At 65.2% G+C, this 20064-nt stretch overlaps 1 protein-coding gene across 12 annotated transcripts in view; it reads right to left on the bottom strand.

Moving 5' to 3' along the window:
• Window positions 1–20064, bottom strand: part of TCF3 (transcription factor 3) — a 31063-nt gene continuing 10999 nt past the window's right edge. The window contains exons 4-19 of one of the 12 annotated variants that reach the window (XM_042927788.1): window positions 14773–14846; window positions 14497–14575; window positions 12689–12756; window positions 11423–11552; window positions 10770–10819; window positions 9525–9627; window positions 9337–9443; window positions 9118–9250; window positions 8740–8798; window positions 8555–8633; window positions 7676–7749; window positions 7166–7324; window positions 6952–7075; window positions 3639–3774; window positions 934–1157; window positions 1–802 (exon numbers count right to left, since the gene is read on the bottom strand). In XM_042927788.1, coding sequence (XP_042783722.1) covers window positions 660–802; window positions 934–1157; window positions 3639–3774; window positions 6952–7075; window positions 7166–7324; window positions 7676–7749; window positions 8555–8633; window positions 8740–8798; window positions 9118–9250; window positions 9337–9443; window positions 9525–9627; window positions 10770–10819; window positions 11423–11552; window positions 12689–12756; window positions 14497–14575; window positions 14773–14846 — 1742 coding nt within the window. In that variant the 3' untranslated portion in view covers window positions 1–659. Of the gene's footprint in view, window positions 803–933; window positions 1161–3224; window positions 3461–3638; window positions 3775–6951; window positions 7076–7165; window positions 7325–7675; window positions 7750–8554; window positions 8634–8739; window positions 8799–9117; window positions 9251–9336; window positions 9444–9524; window positions 9628–10769; window positions 10820–11422; window positions 11553–12688; window positions 12757–14496; window positions 14576–14772; window positions 14847–20064 lie in introns of those variants that run through there. The other 11 variants (XM_042927787.1, XM_042927786.1, XM_042927792.1 and 8 more) reach the window with 11 other exon arrangements.

Genomic DNA, 20064 nt, shown 5'->3' on the forward strand with positions numbered 1-20064 from the left:
TCTTTTCAATACACTTTTAATAATCTGTTGATCGTGAAATGCAACGCTCAGCTCTAGAATCAGCAGCAGAAATAGCAAGAGACATGAGACTTTTATACAAAAAATTTGTTGCTTACAAAACATATGCAAAAAAGCTTAAAAAAAAAAAGATCAAAGGCATCCTTGTTGCTAATTTCCTAATACATTAAAAAAAAAAAAATCTCCTAACTAACGTCCTTTGTTTTCCTTAAGACAAGGGTTAGGCGTAGGCACGTTCGCCGGCTCGTCCAGAACCGGCCGGTCTGTGCAGCTTCCGCGTCCGGCGAGCGGCAGGTTCGGACTCCCCCGCGTTTTAGACTTAAGGCATTTTTTGTCTCTTCTGACAAAGTGTGTATCTTGCTCACTTTCTGGTTTTCTTTACAAATAAAAAACAAAACAAAACTGCCCCTTTGGGCCGGGCCTGGGCTGCAGTTTCAGGATCCGTCAGGTAAGTCCCCAGGTGTCAAGGCCGTGAGACCCGGGGGTGGGGGGCTCAAGGCCGGGGAGGGGCGCCCCCACCCCTGCCCCCTTCCCCCCCCCCCGGGGCGGTGCCGGCTCAATGCCGACCACAGGCGCGCACGGGGCGTGGGCCGGTCACTCGTCCCGCTCTGTCCCGCACTCTGTCCCGCGCGGCGCCCCTCTCACATGTGCCCGCCGGGGTTGTGGGGCTCACTCAGGCCCGGGTGGGCCGCCGAAAGCACCATCTGGGGGTCTCCGACCACGCCCGACACCTTCTCCTCTTCTCTGCGCTTCAAGCAGGCCGCTTTGGGGTTCAGGTTACGCTCTGGGGGAGGGAGAACAACGTGGGAGCGCGTCCCCTCCGGAGAGAGCGAGAGCGAGCGAGCGAGCGAGCGCTGGAGGAGGGGGCGGGGGGCGGGGCGTGGCGGGGGCGGGGCCGCCCGGCCGGGAGCCTACCTCGCACCTGCTGCTCCAGGCCCAGAATGACCTGCACGGCCTGCTGCAGGATGAGCAGCTTGGTCTGCGCCTTGTCCGACTTGAGGTGCATCTGGCACATGCGCCCCAGCTCCCGGAAGGCCTCGTTAATGTCACGCACGCGCACCCGCTCCCGCGCGTTATTGGCCATGCGCCTCTCCCGGTCCCTCAGGTCTTTCTCCTCCAGGGACAGCACCTCCTCCGTACTGCTGGGTCACAGCACCGGGGCCTCTGTTAGTTACGTGCGGGGCGTGCAGGCAGGCACCTGCTGATGTGTGTGCGCGTGCGTGCTTGTGTGTGTGTGTGTGTGTGAGCACGTGCGTGCTCACGCCCACAGGAACGTGCTCATTTGTGTGCACAGGGCACACACTCCTGGAGCAGAGACCCTGGGCGTGTGCCTGTCTCTGTGCCCACCCTTGGGGCCGGCTGTAGGCAAGGCTGTGTGTGCGTGTGTGTGTGTGGTTCCTTGCAAAGGAGACCCACGTGTGACTGTTCCCAGAGAGGGGAGGTAGGGCCTGGGGTCCCCATCTGGGGATCTGTGGGGTGCAGGAGGGCATCCCTTGCCCTCTGCCCATTCCACATGCCCAAGGACTGGCCAGGAAGGCAGGGGAGGAGACCCGGGCCAGGAGGATCCCGGAATGATCTTCCCCGGCCAGAGCAGGCTAGGAGTGCTAGGCCTGAGCTGACCGGACCAGCGTGGGTGGGAGAGGCAGAGAAGACTCTGGCTCAGCAGGCAAAGGCCTGACCCCCGCCTTCTGCCCACACCGGACTCTGGCCACACCAACAGCTGGATGTGGCATAGCCACAGGCGCCCTGTCCACAGGCCCCGACTCTGGGCCGGGAGGGTGGGCTCCCTGGGCCTTCTGCTCTCCCCACTACCGCGAACAGCCCCACCTGACCAAGCAGTGGCTCCGAGTTCCCGAGCACCTGCTGTGGACCGGGCCGCACTCACACGTGACTCTGGAGATCAGACACCTGCCTGCTGGGTCCAAACCCTGGCTCAAGCCCTACAAACTGTGTAGCCATGCGGTTCTGCCCAAGGGACTTCCCTCCGTGCCCTTGTCAGTAGGGTGGGGGCAAATTGCACTTGGGACAGTGCCGCGCTTGGTCCCGCGGAACATGATACAGACACGGCGAAGGCCCGGCTGCGGTGTGCGCCCAAGACGCGGAGGGCCCAGGCCCCTGCATCTGAGCCGCTCCCTGCTGCCCTGTCCTGCTCCTGTGCCGGGGCGCTGCTGCCGTGCCCCCGCCCACCTGCCCTGGGCCTGAGCGGATCCTGCCGGGTGGCGGCGGTGGCGGCGGCCCCCGGAGCCCAGGACAAGCGCGCAGACCAAACTGACAGGCCTGAGGCTGGCGCACCCCTTGGTCTCCTTTCTTCCCTCAAGTCCCGACTGGGGGGCTTTGGGGGGAGGAAAGACCCCAAGGTCGCAGCCCTGCCATCCGGGGCTTGGGCAGCAAGTGCGAGGTAAGGAGGGGCTGCCGTGGAAGCAAAGGGTCGGGTGGGCAGAGACGGGGGGGGGGGGGGGGGGGGGGGGCGAGAGGCAGAGAGCAGAGAGCTGGTGCGGGGAACACGGCGGCGGGGGGGTGCCCACACCACCATGGAAACACGGAAACCTCAGAGCTGAGGGGACAGCAGGCCGGGTGGGCTAGGGCCCCAGCTCCGGTCCAAGCGACAGCACTGCAGGAAAGAAAGGGTTAACGGGCGCGCGGGAACAGGAGGGCGCGTTAAGGAAGCAGCTGAGATGGGGAGCCAAGTCCCACGGGGGTCTTTCTGGATCCACACACAAAGCCCTGGGAAACGGGGTGCGGGGACCCCCACCTGTAGATGGGGTCTGACGGGCTGACATGGCCCCAGAATGTGTCTGCTGGGAGTGACAGTGACCTTTGCCCTGGGGCACAGGGGCCTCAGCCAGAGAGCTACAGGCTTCCCAAGAGGGGGGACGGCTGGGGTGGGCGGGGATCCCCGGGCTCCAGGGACGCAAGTCAAAGCTGCAGTGTCCGGGCCTGCAGGGCTAGGGGTCCGAAGACGGTCCTCCTGTGCCACAGGGGACCGCGGAGCCAGGCTAGGCGGCCCTGGTCAGTAGGGGGGACAGCGACTAGGGGGGGGGGGGGAGGTCACAGCAAGGCAGGACGGTGGCTGCAGGGGGAGGTCACAGCAGGGCAGGACGGTGGCTGCAGGAGAGGGACAGTCACAGCAGGGGAGGCTGGCTCCAGGAAGTGGGGGGAGAGCGAGGGCAGCAGCGGCGGGGGAGGGGAGCGGCGCCCCCACTGACCTCGCACCTGCTGCTCCAGGTTCAGGATGACCGACACGGCCTGGTGCAGGATGAGCAGTTTGGTCTGGGGCTTCTCACTGTTGAGGTGCAGCTGGCACATGCGCCCCAGCTCCTTAAAAGCCTCATTGATGTCTCGGACCCGCAGCCGCTCCCGAGCGTTATTGGCCACCCGGCGCTCCTTCTCCCGCTCAGCCTTCTGCTCTGGGGGGAGAAGGTCGTCCTCGTCCTCGTCCGGGCTACGGGGGGGAGGGGGGGGGGGCCCGGGGGCCAGAGGGAGACAGTGAGGCGGGGGGGCAGGCGGGGGCCCGCCGACGGCCTCGCGGTGTGGGCGCCGTGTGCGTGTGCGCGTGTGCGTGCGTGCGTGCGTGCGTCCTGCGGGGCGGGGCGGGGCGGGGGCTGAGGGAGGGCTGGCACCTGGTCCGAGTCCGGGGGGGCTTCAACTCCTTCTTCTCCTCTTCCGAGTTGTCAGCCACTGAGGCGTCCTCCTCGTCCTCCTTCTCCTCCCGTTTGATCTCACCGGTACCCGAGACGGCACTGGCGCGCCCGAGCCCTAAGACAGGCCTGGGGTTAGGGTCCGGGGCACCTCCAGGGCCACTTGACCGATCCCTTCTGCCCCTTGTGAGCTGTGGTGTGCTCTCCTGGGAGAGCCAGGCCTTTGTTTGCAAAACAACAACAAGAAAAACCAAAAACCCAAAACTCCCCCCAACAAAACCCAATGGAACAGCAATAACAAAAAAACAAAACACACACCCAGAATCAGGTCCCTCCCTCAGGCCACAGTCATCAGTTCCAGACAGACCAAGGTCTGGAGGGAGAGGGGATACTCGACAACCTTTAGAAGAAAATGCGTGGAGACTTTGCTATGACTTAGAGGTGGGGGAACTAGTTCCTGAAATACTAAAAGAGCTATTCTCGAACGAAGAAAGAAATTGCTAAACTCAACTCTACCTATTGAGAATTTCCGATTACCAGGATACCCTACCAAAAAAATAAGAAAATATGCCACAAGCAATACTTGTCGTGTATAAATCGGTGAAGGCTTGGTCTCCATAATATGTAAAGAGCTCCTACAAACCAATAAAAGGACCAGCAGCTCAACAGGAAAACAGGGAGGGTTCCCAGTGGGCAATTCCTATACAAGGAAGTGGCCGTGGCACCACACTACGGAACTGAGAAAATGCAAATCAGGATCCGATAAGCCATTAAATCGGCGGACTCGGCAGGACCTAACAACTTGGAAGGACTGCCCGTGGGAGGAAGTTGGCAGGGCCAGTTTGGGAAATAATCTGGCATTATCGGAAGGGTACATGCAACCCCCGATCCCCACAACCTGGAATCACACTCAAGAAACTCTTGGGCACAAGCTTCGGAATGTGGCAGAAAGCACCTCACAACAACAGAGTGCGAAACAATGTAACGGTCTACACTAGCGCCAGGGCCCATCCTCAGCCACCAGCAGCAAGGTGGCCCTCCCAGCCAGTGCATCATGCCAGCAGGGTGCCAATTTCACAAAGCCCAACACCGCACGATGAAATCTAGGCTTTGGGGTGCCTGGGTGTCTCAGTCGGCTAAGCGTCCGACTTCAGCTCGGGTTATGATCTCTTGGTTCATGCGATTGAGCCCCGTGTCAGGCTCTGTGCTGACAGCTTGGAGCCTGGAGCCTGCTTGGGATCCTCTCTCCCTCTCTCTGACCCTCCCCCACAAAATCAACAAATTAAAACACACACACACACACACACAGGGTTTAAAGGCACACAGCAATCTTGAACTTGGAGCTCTGCAACAGGTGAACTGGGAGGGCAGGACCAGGTGGGGGGGGGGAGGGGAGGACTCGGGGATACAAGATTCAGCTCATGGAATCCCCCCAACACACCACGGACATCGGGGCATCCTAGGCACTGTGAGGGGTCAAGCAGCATCCCTGCCCCCCCCCCAACTCAATGCTAGGAGCTCCCCAGTTGTGATGACTACACACGTCCCAGATACCATCCAGTGTCCCCTGAGACCCTCGGCATAGAGTTATAAAAATCAAGACATGCAGAGGGGGCGCCTGGGGGGGCTCAGTCGGTTAGGCGTCGACTTCGGCTCAGGTCACGATCTCACGGTTTGTGAGTTTGAGCCCCACGTCGGGCTCTGTGCCGACAGCTCGGAGCCTGGAGCTGCTTCGGATTCGGTGTCTCCCTCTCTCTGCCCCTCCCCCACTCATGCTCTCTCAAAAAGGGATAAACCAAAAGAAAAGAGACAGAGAGAAGCTGCCCTAACGTGGGCTGCGTGGCCGCCTCCTGGGGGCTCCAGACAGCAGGTGGCACCATCGTTACCCACATCCTGTTACTGTGTGATGTGGCATTTTCCACAAGGTGGGCATGTGGTGTGTGCACTGCCCAGCAGGCCGGCCCCTGTCTGGGCCTCGGTTTCCCCCACCACAGTGGAGCCAGCGTCAGCATGGGACATGGGGGGGGGCGTTGCCCCCCCGTCCCCCCCCGGGAGGCCTCCGGCCACAGCGGGAACGATGCCTACTGGCCACGGGCCTCCCTCCAGCCGCGCTCAAGGCAGTCACCTGCTCGGTCCTTTCCCTGCAAAGTTCACACCCCACGGCCGCCGGCCACGACCCTGACCCCACGTTGTCCAGCTTGGGGTCCTCATCTCAGGAACCTGTGGTACAGCCGCCCCACCCCCCACCCCCAGCCCTGAACTCCACCAAACGCCGAGGAGGCCTGGACCCCACCCTGAACTCCAGACCCGAATCCCACCACCAACCCCGCATCTGAAATCCTGTGGCCTCTGTGCCTTCCAAATACCCAGAACTCGCCACCCCGCGCCCCACCCCCCACCCCCCCTTCCAGGCCCAGCACAGTCCCCTCCACCCTGGACTTCAGGTGCCACACGGGTCTGTTCTCCTTGCTGCCACCAGAGGGCACCCGTGAGCACCGCGTCTGGCAGGTCCCTGCCCTGCCCACAGCCCTCTAGGGTTCTCCTGGTGCCTCAGGGTTAAAGCCCAGTCCTCCCCCAAGACCCTGTGAGACTTGCCTGGTCCCCTCCCTGACCTCACCCTCTCCTTACCCGCCCTCCCCTTTCTTCCCCTCACTCAACACAGGGTTCCTATCTCTTCAACACACCATCATCCAGCCCCAGGGCCTTTGCACACGCCTCACTCAAGTACCTGTCAGCTTTTGCTCCTGCCTATCTCGGCTCAAACGTCACAATCTCGCACCCCTTCCTCCCCACTTTTGCCCCTTTCCTTTTGCATCGAGTCCACTGTTGATCTTCCCCACTCCAGTGTCACCCCCGCAGGAACAGGCTTTTTTGTTTAATTCTCAGTTCACCCCCCGGCGCCGAGAAGAGCCCCAGGCGCACAACTGACGCTGAATGTGTATGTGCACGTGCCGGGAGCCCCCAACAAGCGAATGTGAGGACATCAGGCTCCACCTCCCTGCAGGAAGGAACAGACAGGCTGACCTGGCTGGCCTCCTGAAGGACCTCCCAGTGCAAGGCGTGGGGGATGCTGTGTATGGTGGGGGCCCCACCCCGGGGCCTGGCAGAGAGCAGACCCCTGGCCCGGCCCCAGCCTGGCGGCTCTCAGCTCCTCTGCCACCGTTTTCCAGAAGACGAACCCCATTCAGGGGCACACCACCCGCTGACCGGGCCTCGCACAGGACGTCAGGGCACAGCTGACCCCAGGGCGCCGGCCACCCCCTTCCACCGTCCCAGCCGGGACGCGGAGGCTTACCACTGTAGGAGTCTGGTGGCCGAGAGAGGTCGGGGAGGGGGCCGGGCTGGCTGGGGAGGGCTACGTGGCTGTGGGCGAGGTTGCCGCCGCCTGTGGGCGTGTCTTCCGAGGGGCCGCCTCCCACCTGCAGGCAGGGGAGAGGGCTGGTCAGTCGGCCGGCCCACCTTGCCCCCCCACCCCCGTCCCCCTCAGCCCGCCCTCAGACAGCACTCACCAGGCTGGCGTGTCGCCCACCCAGGGGCAGGACGGGGCCGGGGAAGCCGGAGGCCAGGGCCCCGTGGCCAGGCAGCAGCCCGTGACCATCAGCTGCCGTGCCCACCGCGTGACTGCGCAGCACGTGGATGGCCTCGTCCAGGCGGTCCTCTACCTTGTTCTGGAAGGGGGTGCGGGGGGAGCTGGTGAAGGGCCCAGACGCGGGGACCCTGCACGGTTCTACTCCGCCGGCCGGGAGGCCACCACCACGGTCCGCCAGCTTTGTTCCTCCCGCCCCACGAGTTCACCATCACCGGGGCATCTGTCCTATAAATTCCGCTGGTCACGGGAGACCGAACGGCCCTCCCGGGACATGGTTTCGAAGTCACAGAAGCCGGTCACAGCAGACGCGCTGAGCCGCCCTCACGGGCGACCCCTCTATCCCAGGAACAGGTATCCCCACCAACGTCACACCCACGAGGACCATGCCCCCCCCCCCCCCCCCACCGGAAGGCTGGGGCAGGAGGCTCACCAGGCTGTGACGACCCCCATCGTAGCTGGGCGATAAGGCACCGGGAGCTCCTGTTCGGGTCCACTGAGACGTCCCTGGAAGGGGTGGGTGGTGCGTCAACGGGGGCACCCGAGGCTGGGTGCGTAACCAGCCGGATGGGAGCCGGAGGGAGAGACCGGGTGGGGAGGCGGCCAAGGGGACGGTCACGCCCGGGCCGGCCACCCGGGGACCCCGATGCCCGCAAGGCTGGTCTAAGGGCCAAGTTGGGAATTTAGCTCCGGCAGGGAGGCCAGGCGGGGCTCCCGGGAACCCACCGTCTCCGAGACCCACACCCCGCCTCCCACGAGGAAGGCAGCCTGGCGGCACACGTGGCAGGAGTCTCAGAAGCCAGAGCAGGGCAGGGGTTGACCCCGGGCCCCTGCACGGGCCGAGGTGAGGCAAGGGCCCCTGGGGCTCCCTGCCGCACAGGTGAGGGCCTGCGGGGTTTCTAACAAAACCACCCGGCCTCCCCAAAACTTCACAACGAGCTGATGCCCGGGTACGTCTTCCTGGGAACAGAAGGACCCATCCCCCCCTCGGCAGGGTCAAGCAGAGGGTCGCGCGACTGGTGCCTAACTATCGTGCAGGAGGTGGACGAACACCGACACGTGCGTGACCCAGAGTCCAGCTGGGGGCTCCCGCCTGCCGCTCTGGCGGGTGGACCCCGTGCCCCAGCCCTGCGAGATCCCATCTGCCCCTCACGGCTCACACAGCGCGGACTGGCTCAGAGATCACCTCTCGGTCCCAGAGAGACAGCCTCTCTGGGATGCCCACGGGAACACGAGCTCCGGGGCAGGTGGCCCAGCCAGGGCCGGGGTACCGGATGCAGCCCCCCTCCCCTCCCCAGCACCGCACACAGACCTGCCAGGCCCTGAGGGGAGCCCACGGGGGTCGAGGGGCTGGAAGAGAAGTTATTGCTCGAGTGATCCGGGGAGTAGATCTGCGACAGGGAGGAGAGATGGGGCCACCCGCCGCGTGGTCAGGGGCAGGCTCGGGCTCCCAGCTCGCCGACCCCGCCTCGCCCGCCACCCCGTCCCACGCCTCACCGAGGCCAATGCCTTCCCGAGGGCGTCCCCAGAGCTGCCGGCCGACGTCCCGCGGGAGCCTGGGGGTGGAGAGGCGAAGCCCCACGTCAGGGACGCGGCGGCCCCGGCACCCAGCCGGCCCCACGCCCGGCTGACGGGGAGCCCCCGTGCGCTTGGTCCTTCCGTGCCCGACACAGGAGCCCTCGCCCGGCACCGGGCAGCCCGGCCTGGGTCTGGGTTCTGGCCTGGCGTCCCGCCACCCGCCTCCACGGAGACTCTGACGCAAAGCAAAGCGGGACCCGCCCTTCCAGAAGCCGTTGCCAGACTCGGCGGGCGCGGCCCACGACGCAGACACGGAGGGCGGGACTGGGAGAGGGAGGCGGCAGGACGAGGCCGTACCCAGGAGGCCGTCGGCCCCGCTGACGGGGGGCGTGTGGCTGGGGGCGCTGCCGTAGGCGGCTGCGGGGGCCAAGGAGAAGGTGGGCACCGCTGGCAGCCGTCCGTTCACCTCCGCTCCGTGCAGCTGGTAGCCCTGGGGGCGGGTCAGGCGGGGTCAGGCGGGGTCCGGCGGGGCGCCCCCCCTCCCCCCCAGCCCCCCACCACCCAGGCCGTACTCACCATGCGCTCGTGTGGCTGCAGGCCGCCGAAGCCCCCGCCCAGCACGGGCCCGAAGCCCGCCTGGCCCGGGGGATTCCAGAGCTCGGCCGAAGGCTGCAGGCTGCCATCTGCAGGGGGGGGCAGACGGTGAGGCGGGCGGGGGGGGGGTGGGCCCCAGCCCCGGCCCCCTCAGGCGAGCCCCCACATACCTGCCGTGTAGAAGGGGGTAGGGTAGGTGCCGCCGGGGGTCTTGGCGGGTGGGTAGGCGGCGGTGTCCCTGCCGTAGTCGTCACCTGAGCTGGACGGGTACACCTGTGGGCGGGCGGGTGCGGTCAGGTGGGGGGGGTGGGGGTGGGGGGAGGAGGACACCCCACCCCTCTGTGCAGCTGACCTTCCCCAGCACTGGAGGCTCTGGTGGCGCCCTTACTCCCCTAGTTCCTTCCCCCCCACCCCCACCCCAAGTTCCAGGCTTTGGTACCCGAGGTCTCTGCAGACGGGACCCCCTGCCGAGAACGCTCCCCCCCCCCGCCCCCCCCCCCCCCCCCCCCATCCGGAAGATGCTCCCGGTCCATCAGAGCAGAGTCTGGCTGCGATGCCCCCAGCCCTTCCTTCTTCCTCAGCCCCCTGCACCGGAGCCCCCAAGGCCACAGCCCTGATCACAGAAGACGTGGGGGCCTCGGAGGCGGGGCCCTGGACTAACACCCGGCCCTTGGTTCCAGAGCGCCAAGAAGGCAAAGAAGCCCTAGGGTGCTGACGTCGGAGGAACACTGCCTGAGGCAGAGGCCAGGCTGGCAGGAAAGCCCCGGGTCGGCTGGGAACGCCCGCCCTGGCCCTGGAGCGGAAGTGGGGTCAGTGCCGGTGGGGCGGGCCGGGCCGAGTCAGGCTCAGGGGGCTCTCGGCTCTGATGTCCCAGGAAACCGGGGCGGGGGCTCAGATGGGGAAAGCGGGGGTTGAGGTCTCAAAGGAGCCTGACCCACACCTCCCAGCTGCAGACCAGAGCGCCAAGCCTGTGACCCTGACCCCGGGGTCTGGTGCAACCTGCGTCGGCCTACGGGGGCTGTGCCCAGCCTGGGGGGCCCAGGGGCTCCCGGAGGCCGGTGCAGGAGCCAGACACCCCAGCAGATTGCCATTTCTTCCAGGGAGTCCGTTGCCAGAGCGTGGCCCCCTGCCAATCGCCAGGGCGGGGACTCTCTGAACTGGGCCCCCAGGGTGCCCCCGAGACCCCATCACACTCAACCCAAGGTGCCTTGCCCACAAGCGCCACGTGGCTCTTACAGGAGGAATCCAAGCTAGACCCGAGAAACAACGTCCTGGATTCCTGCATACCAGCTGTCATAGCTATGACCTCCAGCCTGGGGGCCGCCCGCCCCCCCCCCCCCCAACTGACGTGCGGTGGACCCCCAGAGGGACGACCCCGAGCCCGGGAACGTGGCACGTGGGACCCCGCGACTCACCGAAGACGGGAGACCTGGCGGCACCTTCCGGACCTTCTTGGGCTGTGTGTCTGTCAGGAGCAAGGGGAATCGGGGGTCCTCAGGGCGCCTCCTGCCCCCCCACGTGCCCAGGTCTCTGCTCCGTCCCTCCCTGCCACCGTCCGGGCTGCCGCCCTTGCAAACTCGCCTACTGCCCAACTCAGGGACCCAAAATCTCTACGTGCAGGGCTCATGTGGCCACTCGGGCACGCAAACCACAGGGACAGCGTGAGCCACCAACACACGTGGCCCAGCCGAGGAGGAACCGGGCCGTGCCCTGCTTCTGGAAACCGGGGTCCTCCTCATGGCCGACCGAGTGCCCGGAGTCTCGCATCTTTGGGTCTCGTGGGTCCTGCCGCCATTTAAAGCGTCCCCAAGCACGGTGCCGCGGTGCGGGCCGGTGTCCCCAAGCGTGACAAGGCCACGATGTGGCGGCAGGGAAAACCCGCACCGGGCGGGTCACGGGGCTGCTGGCCCAGAGCCGAGCGCCGAAGGACCAGGAGGAGACCCTGCAAGAGGCACGCCCGGGCAGAAGCTCCCAACGCGGGGCCCGAACGCACCCGCTCCTTCCCCGCTACCACCCGTCCCTCCAGCCAGGCCCTGCCAGCAGCGGGGGCGGCGGGGTCCCCACTCACCCAGTCCGCTCTCCGCGGCTCTCCGCCGAGGGTGGCCGGCGTAGGAGTAATACTGGGAGCCGCCCTTGGTGCCCGAAGGGGACAGTGGCCCCGGGCTGCTGAGGGCCAGCTCGCTGGGCAGGAAGCCAGCCTGGGGGGAACGAGAGGGAGAGGTCATCGTGGGGCGCCGGGCCGGCATCTGGCCCCGCTGCTCAGAGCCGCCCGAGGGGTGCCGGCGGCCCTCAGCGGAGCCCCTTCCTGCCCTGCTCGGCACGGTCCCCTCCCGACACCGGTCCCGTTTGATCTGAGACGCGAGCGACCGTAAGCCTCAGGCTCTTTCCCAAGAGGGAGAAAGAAAAGCCGCCAGCAAACCGCGGCCCTTCCAGGACGCTGGGCGTCGAGGCGTCAGAGAAACCTGGTGGCTTCACTCTGCGCGTTTTTTGTTTTTTTAAAGGTACCCGGCTTCGTTTTGCGTGTGTTAATTTGAAACACACTTCCTTTCCTCAAGGGCAGAAACGACCAGGGTTCGAGCCGGTTCCGCAGCTCAGGTGAGCGGCCGCTCCACGCCTCACCCTTCCTGTCTATACGGCGGGCACTCTGGCTGTGCCCACAGCGCACAGGGCCCAGCAGCCGGCTGGCCCTCAACAGCTGTACCCTGAGGGCACACGGCACGCGGACAGGCGGCACCGACCGGGACAAGGCCCGGCCGCACCGAGCTGGAGGAGTCCCAGGCCGGGGGCCACGCTGGGACACGGGGGCTGGTCACTGCCGCCCTGCCTCTCAGCTAGGTCAGCGTGGTGGGGCTTTCACCTGCGCCGGGGGCTCCCTGGGAGGCTGTGGGAGACCCAGGGCCAGCCTGGGAGGCAGGGGGGCGTGGGGGGCGGGTTGCAGGCCGGCCTCAGCGTCCCCGCCCGCGACCTGGGGGTGGCACATGTCTCTCAGACCCTCCAGCCGTGCACGGTGACCCCCGAAACCATTGTTGCCCTATAGACTAACTACCCCAGGTCGGGGAGCCACGGGACAGGGGCTGCGGCCTCCCCGGCACCCCCTCGCCCGGTCCACACCCAGCCTGCCGGCCTCCCGGGGTCTGGCCGTACTGCAGCCGACCGGCTCTCGGCTCAACCAGGGAACCTCTTGCAGAGGAGAAGAGGTCCGTGACGTGTCTGTTTACAGTCACAGCCCCGGGGGGCGGGGGGGGAGGCGGTGGGGCAGACGTGTGACGGGAGCCCCCTGCTCCACTCTCCACAGCAGCGGACCCAGCAGAGGGGCCCTGGCCCCAGACCTCACCTGACTCAGGCCGCCAACACCCGCATCTCTCCCGAAGGCAGTGTATGCGCTCCGCTCGCTGCCCTTGCCTGGAAGAGAAAAGACTCACTCAGAGCTGACCCCGGGGACGGCGTGTCCCAACGGCTGACCCACCGCCAGGCATGTGCCTGCACACAGCAGTCACTGGATCAGTGCGCAACGCCAAGAGGGTTTTGGAGGAACCCTGGTCCCCCCGTCAGGCTCGGGGACAAGCAGAGGTCTGGACAGACGCCGTCCCAAGATGACCTGCAGAGGATTTGGCGAACCGCTGGGGGCCCCCGCATGTGCTGCCCCCGAGGGGGGACGGCAGGGATCTGCACTTGGCCTCCGTTCTCTCCGTTCACGGTCCCGAGGCATCCACTCCACAGAGTGCTGGGCTCCCAGGGGACAGGCCGGGGTCCCGTGCACCCGCGAGGTTCAGCACCAGGGCCCTGGGCTCCACCCAAGCTCCTGAAGAGCGTGTGGCGGCCCCTGTGTGGGCAGGCAAGGCCCGGACCTGGGAGGACGCAGCCTGCCCAACGGTACCAATGTCAACGGAGGCCTGGACCTACTACTGACCTGGCCTCGCGGAGGCAGAGGCCCAGGCTGATCAGGACCCGAGCCCCTTAAAGCTGATTCAGGCTGAAGCTGGGCGCTGGTGACGACTGAGTGGAGACGGTAACCTGCCTTGACGTGAGTGAGGAATTCAAGTGCTCAGCCGACTACTGGATTTCCTCTCAAGTTACAGGAGAACGTTCCCCAGTTCCTTTATACAGAACTACAATTTCAGCCCAGCTCCTGGAGCAGGTGCTGCTGGGGGGATGCCCCACGGGCTATGTCCCCAGTCCCACCTCCCCAAGACCCAAGAGGCCAGAGGGGGTCTGTCCCGGTCCCGGGAGTAAACGGTGGTGCCCTGGCTCCCGTGCCCCCGGGGTCAGCAGGGCAACAAGGCCACGGCTCTGGGCTTGGCCCAGGAAGGCGGCTTCCCTCCCAGACTCTCAACTCCCCTGCAACAGGAGCGGGTTGGGGTCCGGGCCCTGCGTACAGCAGGCACCAAACAGGGGCTTCCTGGGAGGCAGGACGAGGCTGGAGAGGTGTGGCCACGAGCCCCGGGGGCCCAGAGAAGGGACCTAAAGCTGTGCACTGGGCCCGCACATCAGGGTGGGAGGACCGCGGCCTCACTGCGGAGCCGGGACCAGGCTGACAGCGACAGCATGAAGCCCAGGGAAGCCTGGGTGCCACGTGCTGGGCCTGGGACACAGCTGGGCTCTGGGCCCTGGTGACCAGGCCTGGCCGTGGGAAACTGCCCACGTCAGGAAGAAGCGGGAGGAAGGAACAGGCAGAAGGGAACCGGGGTCCCGGCAGGTGCACAGGCCACCCGAGGCCACGTGCTGGGCCAGCCTCCACCCTCCCGGTCTGGGAAACGGGCAGACTCCCGCCGCACAGCGTGTCCTCGGACGCTGCCCCCCACTCCCTCCACAGACGCCGCGCACCCTGTCGTGGGGACGTGCACGGCCACCCGTCCACCCAGGCCCCGGGGGTCCCAGGGGCCAGTACGGCGGGCTTCTGTGAGCATCCCAATCCCACAGTCGGGACACCGAGGGGACAGTACCCCCCTGGGTCCCAGCGGGGAGGGACCACCTCCGTGAGTTGCCAGGACCCCCGAGCCCATTCTCCCGTGGGCACCGGGCCATAACCACCTGCGTCCTCTGCGCCAGGAGAGCCCCCTGCAGCACGGTGCCTGGAGTGTGCTGGCCACACCCGGGGGCCACACTCGAGCACGGGGGGAGGGGACCGTGTGGCACACTCACCCGTGAGCCCAGGTCCCAGGAATGTGGACGGAGAGAGGCTGTCGTGGGGCTCAGGGAAGTGCGTGCCTTCGCCGTAGGCCTGTGGAGAGACACGCGGGCGTGAGGGGAAGCAGGCGGCTAGTGAGTGCCCGACTTGGGACTTGAACCCACGTGTCTGAGCCCAAAGCCACAGGAGACCAGGTTGGCACGTGACTTCCCCGTGAGCCTCAGTTTCCCATATTCTCCCCACTCTGGAGAGGAGAAAGCCAGGCCTCAGGCCCCACAGAGGTTCTTTACCCGGCTGGGGTCAAAGGAGGAGCTGTTCTGGTCGCCGGTGCCCCAGGAGCCCGAGCTGGGTCGGTCCTCGAGACCTGCAGGGCAAGAGAAGAGAGTCAGGGTCACCGTCGCCGCCGCTCAACTCTAAACGTGGCTTTGGTCCCCACCGCCTCAGGGACAAGCCCTCATTCGACTCGGCAGGGCTTCTGGGCCCTTCCTGATCCAGCCTGGGCTGAAGCCCATCTGGCCCTACCAACCCCAGCTCTGCCGCTATTTAAACTGCTAACGGGACGCCTGGCTGGCTCAGTTGGTCGAGAGTCCGAATCTGGATTTTGGCTCAGGTCGTGACCTTACGGTCCCGGGATCAAACCCGGCGTCGGGCCCTGAGCTGAGCACGGAGCCTGCTTGGGATTCTCTCTCTCTCTCTGCCCCTCTACTGCACCTGTGTGCACATGCGTGTGCTTTCTCTTAAAAATGAAATCTTAAAAAACGAAACAACTGCCACTGGTGGGAAGCGCCCCGGACGTCCTGGCAACTAGCACACCTTCAGACCCACAGTTCAGACTAATTCCACCAGCTAGCTCTGCTGGCAAACTCCTACCCGTCCATCAAGGCCCCAGCCACCATGCCCGCCCCGGGCAGGGCCCTCACTCTCAGAGCCTCCTCCCTCCAGCCCGTACTTTCTCCCTCTGGCCCAGCCCTGACCCCAAGGGACCGGGGCCTCTGCATCAGGCTTAGTCCCTCCTGACCCTGAAGAAAGGTTCACGAGGACATCAGTGAACGGGTGAAGAGTGACAGATAACCTCTGATCTCAGGCGAGCAGGAGTCTCTCCCTTCCCACCACTGACAATTCAGGAGGGGGGGCCGTTCCTCGGTGGAAACAACAGCACAGCCACCACCGAATGCCTTCCAGACACAGGCCGGCAGCCCCTTAAGGGTGGAGTGGAGCCCCAGTTAGGTCCGGGCAGAGACAAGGGGCTGCTGCCAGCCCGGTGGACCCCCGAGGCCGACGGCGCAGGGGGGTTAGCCAGAGAGACAGAGGACCTGGGTCTGTAGCGGTGGGGTGGGGTGCGGTGGGGTGGGGCGGGACCCTTATCTCCCCTAACACTCCCAGGCACCACCCAGTAGGCACAGACCCTTAAGGACCGGGGCTCTAAAGCTCACTGCCTGACAAACACATGCAGAGAAGTCTGGGGGCCCCCAGACTGGCCCCAGGACCACTCTTTCCACGTGCCTCAGTCTCCCTCCTCTGTAAACAGGAGGAGTATGAACAGACCCTACTCCGCAGGACCCGAGTCAGGCTGGAGGGTGACGGGGTGGAGGTTTGTGCCCAGGCCCTAAGTCTCAGCCAGGAGAACCACCTCAATGGCCCCGGGACCCGACACAGCTGGACTCTGGGGGAGGCTGCAGGAACCCCAGCCCGGATCCTTCCGCCAGCCCACCCACCCTCCCGCGCTCGTCTTTACCAGAAACTCCTTTCAAATTTCATCCTATTGCGGTGCCTTTGTGTTAATCATCTCTCCCCAAGCTGGTGTTTAATTGCTGTTGGATTTGCATAATTATGCATATTAATCCCTCAGCCTAATGAATATTCATATAGCCCACATACGTTTTATTTTCTAATCAAAAAATTCCAACGTGATTGCAGTGGGGGGCTGCCTTAGCTGGGGTGGGAGTGGGGGCACACCCACAGGGGCTCCCGCGGCCCGGGGGTCTATTCAGCGTTTGCCACCAGGTTTGAGGGTCTGTACCTGAGGTCCCGGACCCCTACCTGGGCTCTGGGAACAGAGCGGCCGGTGAGGCAGGGCGACCTTGGGCAAAGTGCCAGCAGCCCGAGCCTCAGTTTCCTTCTGCACCCACTTGCCTGTTACCCACCCCTTCTGGAGCAGCCCTCACCCGCCGGGGCATCCACAACGTGCCCCTGGAGGCAGCAGACCCCACAACAGTGAGCAGGGAGGCCACATCCGAGACCACAGCAGACCACGTCGGAGGAAACAGCCTCGGCACCCACAGCCCAGCCCCCGCGAAGCCCGGCAGCCTGAGGGGCACCCCAGGACCCGTTGCCCAGGGACTTGCACCCACAGAGCCCATGAGCTCCCGGCAGAGGTAATGGGTGTTGTTCTGTCCTTTCTGGAAAAACCCCTCATGGGCCGCTGGCCTCCCCTCTTCTAAAGGTGACAAAAACGGGGACGGCCCCTCCCTCCCCCACTGCACGTGATTAATCATACACTTTAATAATCATCATGAATATTCATAACACCCCTCGTTCGTGTTCTAATTAAAACGTACTAATAGAATAAAACGCGGCTGTCAGACTTCAATTTTTTTTATGCCTTTTTTCTTTTAGGCTGCACAGGCCAAGAGGCTGCCTCAGACTAGAGCAGGAGCGGGATGGGACAGAGCTGAGGGTAGGGGTGCCCCGCCAGGGCCACGTCTCGGGCCTGAAGTGCCACTTAACCTGCCTGGGCTGCTCTGAGGACAGGGGACCGGAAGCGCTGGGGCGGGGGGGGGGGGGGGGGGGGGCGGGGCGTGGTGGGCCCTTGGCAGACCCTGGTCCCCACCTGGCGACACGGGGCGGGGCAACGCTGGTTGGGACCCAGTGGCCCATGGCATGTGCTGGATTCCCCAGAAACTGGGGTGGCATCCTGCAACCCAGGGACCCCCACAAACCCCTTCCGCCTGCTTTTGGTAAATAAAGTTTTACTGACACGTGACCACGCCTGTTTGTTCCTGCAAAGACAGAACAGATTAGCTGCTGGCCCTTTATGGAGAAGCTCAGCCAACCCCAGCAGGAAGGAAGATTCCTGAAGCTGGCTACTCTGTACAAAGAAGCCTGACCCACAGATGTCGGGACCGGGCGCGAGGTTGGGGCGTGGGGCAGGCAAGACCCAGGTGGTCGTCAGCCCAGCTCAGGTGCCCGGGGGGCCCAGTCAGTCAGGCATCCAACTTGGGCTCAGATCACGATCTCATGGTTCCTGAGTTTGAGCCCCGTGTCGGGCTCTGCGATGTCAGCGCAGGGCCTGCTTGGGATTCTCTCTCTCCCTCTCTCTCTCTGCCCCTCCCCTGCTTGCGCTCGCTCTCAGATTAAATGAACCTGAAAAAAAAAAAAGACGCCTTAAGAACCACCACTTGGCAGACGCTCGGGAAATTCGCCCTCTCCAGCTCCCCAGGCGGCCGGTGCACGCTGGGCCCGTCAGCCCCCCTTGGGCCCTTCTGTCTCACCATCAAAACCTTCCCAAGCCGGGGGCTCGTCGGGCAGCACCGAGGGGCTCGTGTGGGGGCAAAACCGACACCAATTTGGATTTGGAGACTGGGGCCGTGCACTCCCACGAGCCAGGGGAGGCCTCTCCTCCTGGGATTTTGGGGGCTAACCCCTCAATTCCTGTGTCATCCTGGAGCTGGAGGAAGGCTGCGAGGGGCGCAGCGGGCCGAGCCCTGAACCCAGGCTCGCTTAGCCTCCGCGTTCCCGGCCCTCTGCTTCATCCTTTGCCCTGTTCATCTGCAGGAACGCTTGGTTTTCTGGGCTGCATGGTTTCACATTTCAGTAAGGTCTCCAGGGCTGGCCACGACCGGAGGCCACCTAACGCCCCCCACCCCCCTCTGTTCTGGAAAGGAGGAGACACGGCGTGGAAAACAGCAGCAGCAGGAGAGCCCAGCCGCGTGCACACCCCAGGCACTGACGTTCCCACCAGAGGCACCAGGTTCCGAGCGGCTGGGGGCAGGTGCCCCGAGTGGGGGCAGGAAAGCGGGGCCCCTGCTCACAACCCGTGAGCAAGCAGATCGGAGACAGACAGGGAATTGAGGCCACGCCCCACCCTTTCCAAGACCAGGAGGACCCCCAAGCCAGGGGCTCTGCCCCCCACCCCCGGCCCCAGCAGCCCGCAGCCCTCCTGTGGATCCCACTCGTTATGTGATGCAAGGGGAAACGGGGCCCCCAACTGCAGAAACTGGGCCCCCCGTGGATTTCAGACCCGTGACCGACTCCTAACGGAAGAACCCTCGTCCTGCTTCAGGCTCAAGGGGGGACCCATGGTGCATCCGAGTGTGGGGACGGGAGAACCTCCCTAACCTGGGGCCTCCGTGCGGGAAACGGAGACAAAACAGAGACACGCGTGGAACACGGAAGAAAGACCAAGATTCCGGAAGATCCGCAACGTCAGCACCAGCCACGAGGCACCCTCGAGGGAAGGCCGGAGCTGGCGCGGCTCGTGCAGACGAGGTTTCAGGGAGACAGAAAGCCCGCAAAGCGGCAGCGGCGGGAAGGACGCCGCGGGAGGGCGGGAGAGACGGGGCTCGGGGACCACGCACGGAGGGACGTGGCGGGAGACCCACGCCCACAGAGCTGGCCTTCCGCGACACCGGACTCCAAGGCGCAGCCGACCAAGCATTCCTGGGCCCGGACCCCGAGGGCTCGCGGACGACCCCAAACGGGACGGGGACGAGCACCGCACACGCGGTCCTGAGCGCAGAAGACGGGCCAGGGCGGCCCCAGAGACATGGGCGCGGACGGCCGTCAGCCAGGCGAACCCGCTCGAAGGCAGCGGCCGCCTCCCGGCCTCGCGGGTGGGGAAGCAGGGGCATGAAGAGCCCAAGCGGCAGGGTCGGCGCCCCGACGGCCGGGCAGCCCCACAGGACAGGGCGTCCGGTTTCCCCGCTGGGAACGGGAGCTTTGCCGCGGTATTACATGATAAACCCTGGAACAGCCACCCGCGGGGCCGCAGACGGCGCGACCTCCCAGAGCCAATTCCAGAAGGCACACGCCTGCCAGGAGCACGCAAGGAGAGAGCACCAGGGCAGGAGGACCCGCGGAGCACAGAGCGGACGCGCCGGGCAGAGCCACCCGGGGGGGTCGGGATGCGCGTGGGGAAGCCTGGCTCCAAGGCGCCTTCCTGGAGGATGGGCCGGATCGCCCACAAAAACCCCACAGAGGGAGTTCCACGGGCCGTGCCTTGCGGCGGCCAGCACGCACACAGGCCCGACCCACGGACGCAGGAGAAGCCGGCGCCGTGCCTGGTCCTGGACGCGAAACGCGTGGAAACCGCGATCGGGCTGCGCGCCACACCTCTAGGCCGCGAAGCAGGACGACAGAGCAGCCGCCGTGGCAAGAACGGGAGGCTCCGGCCACACCCGGCACAGCACCGGCAACCTCGCATTAGGCAGTCGCGGCACGAACACCCGCTCCCTGCCTGGAAGCCAGAGGTCTCCACGGGAGCCCGACGCCACGACCACCTCTTCCAGACAAACGACAAGTGGGTCTAAAGAGTAACGAGACATGCCTTTCGGTGGCCAGCGAACGAACGCGCACGCGCGCAC

This window comes from Panthera leo, chromosome A2 (assembly GCF_018350215.1).
Source record: "Panthera leo isolate Ple1 chromosome A2, P.leo_Ple1_pat1.1, whole genome shotgun sequence".
In the NCBI taxonomy this organism is placed as follows: domain Eukaryota; kingdom Metazoa; phylum Chordata; class Mammalia; order Carnivora; family Felidae; genus Panthera; species Panthera leo.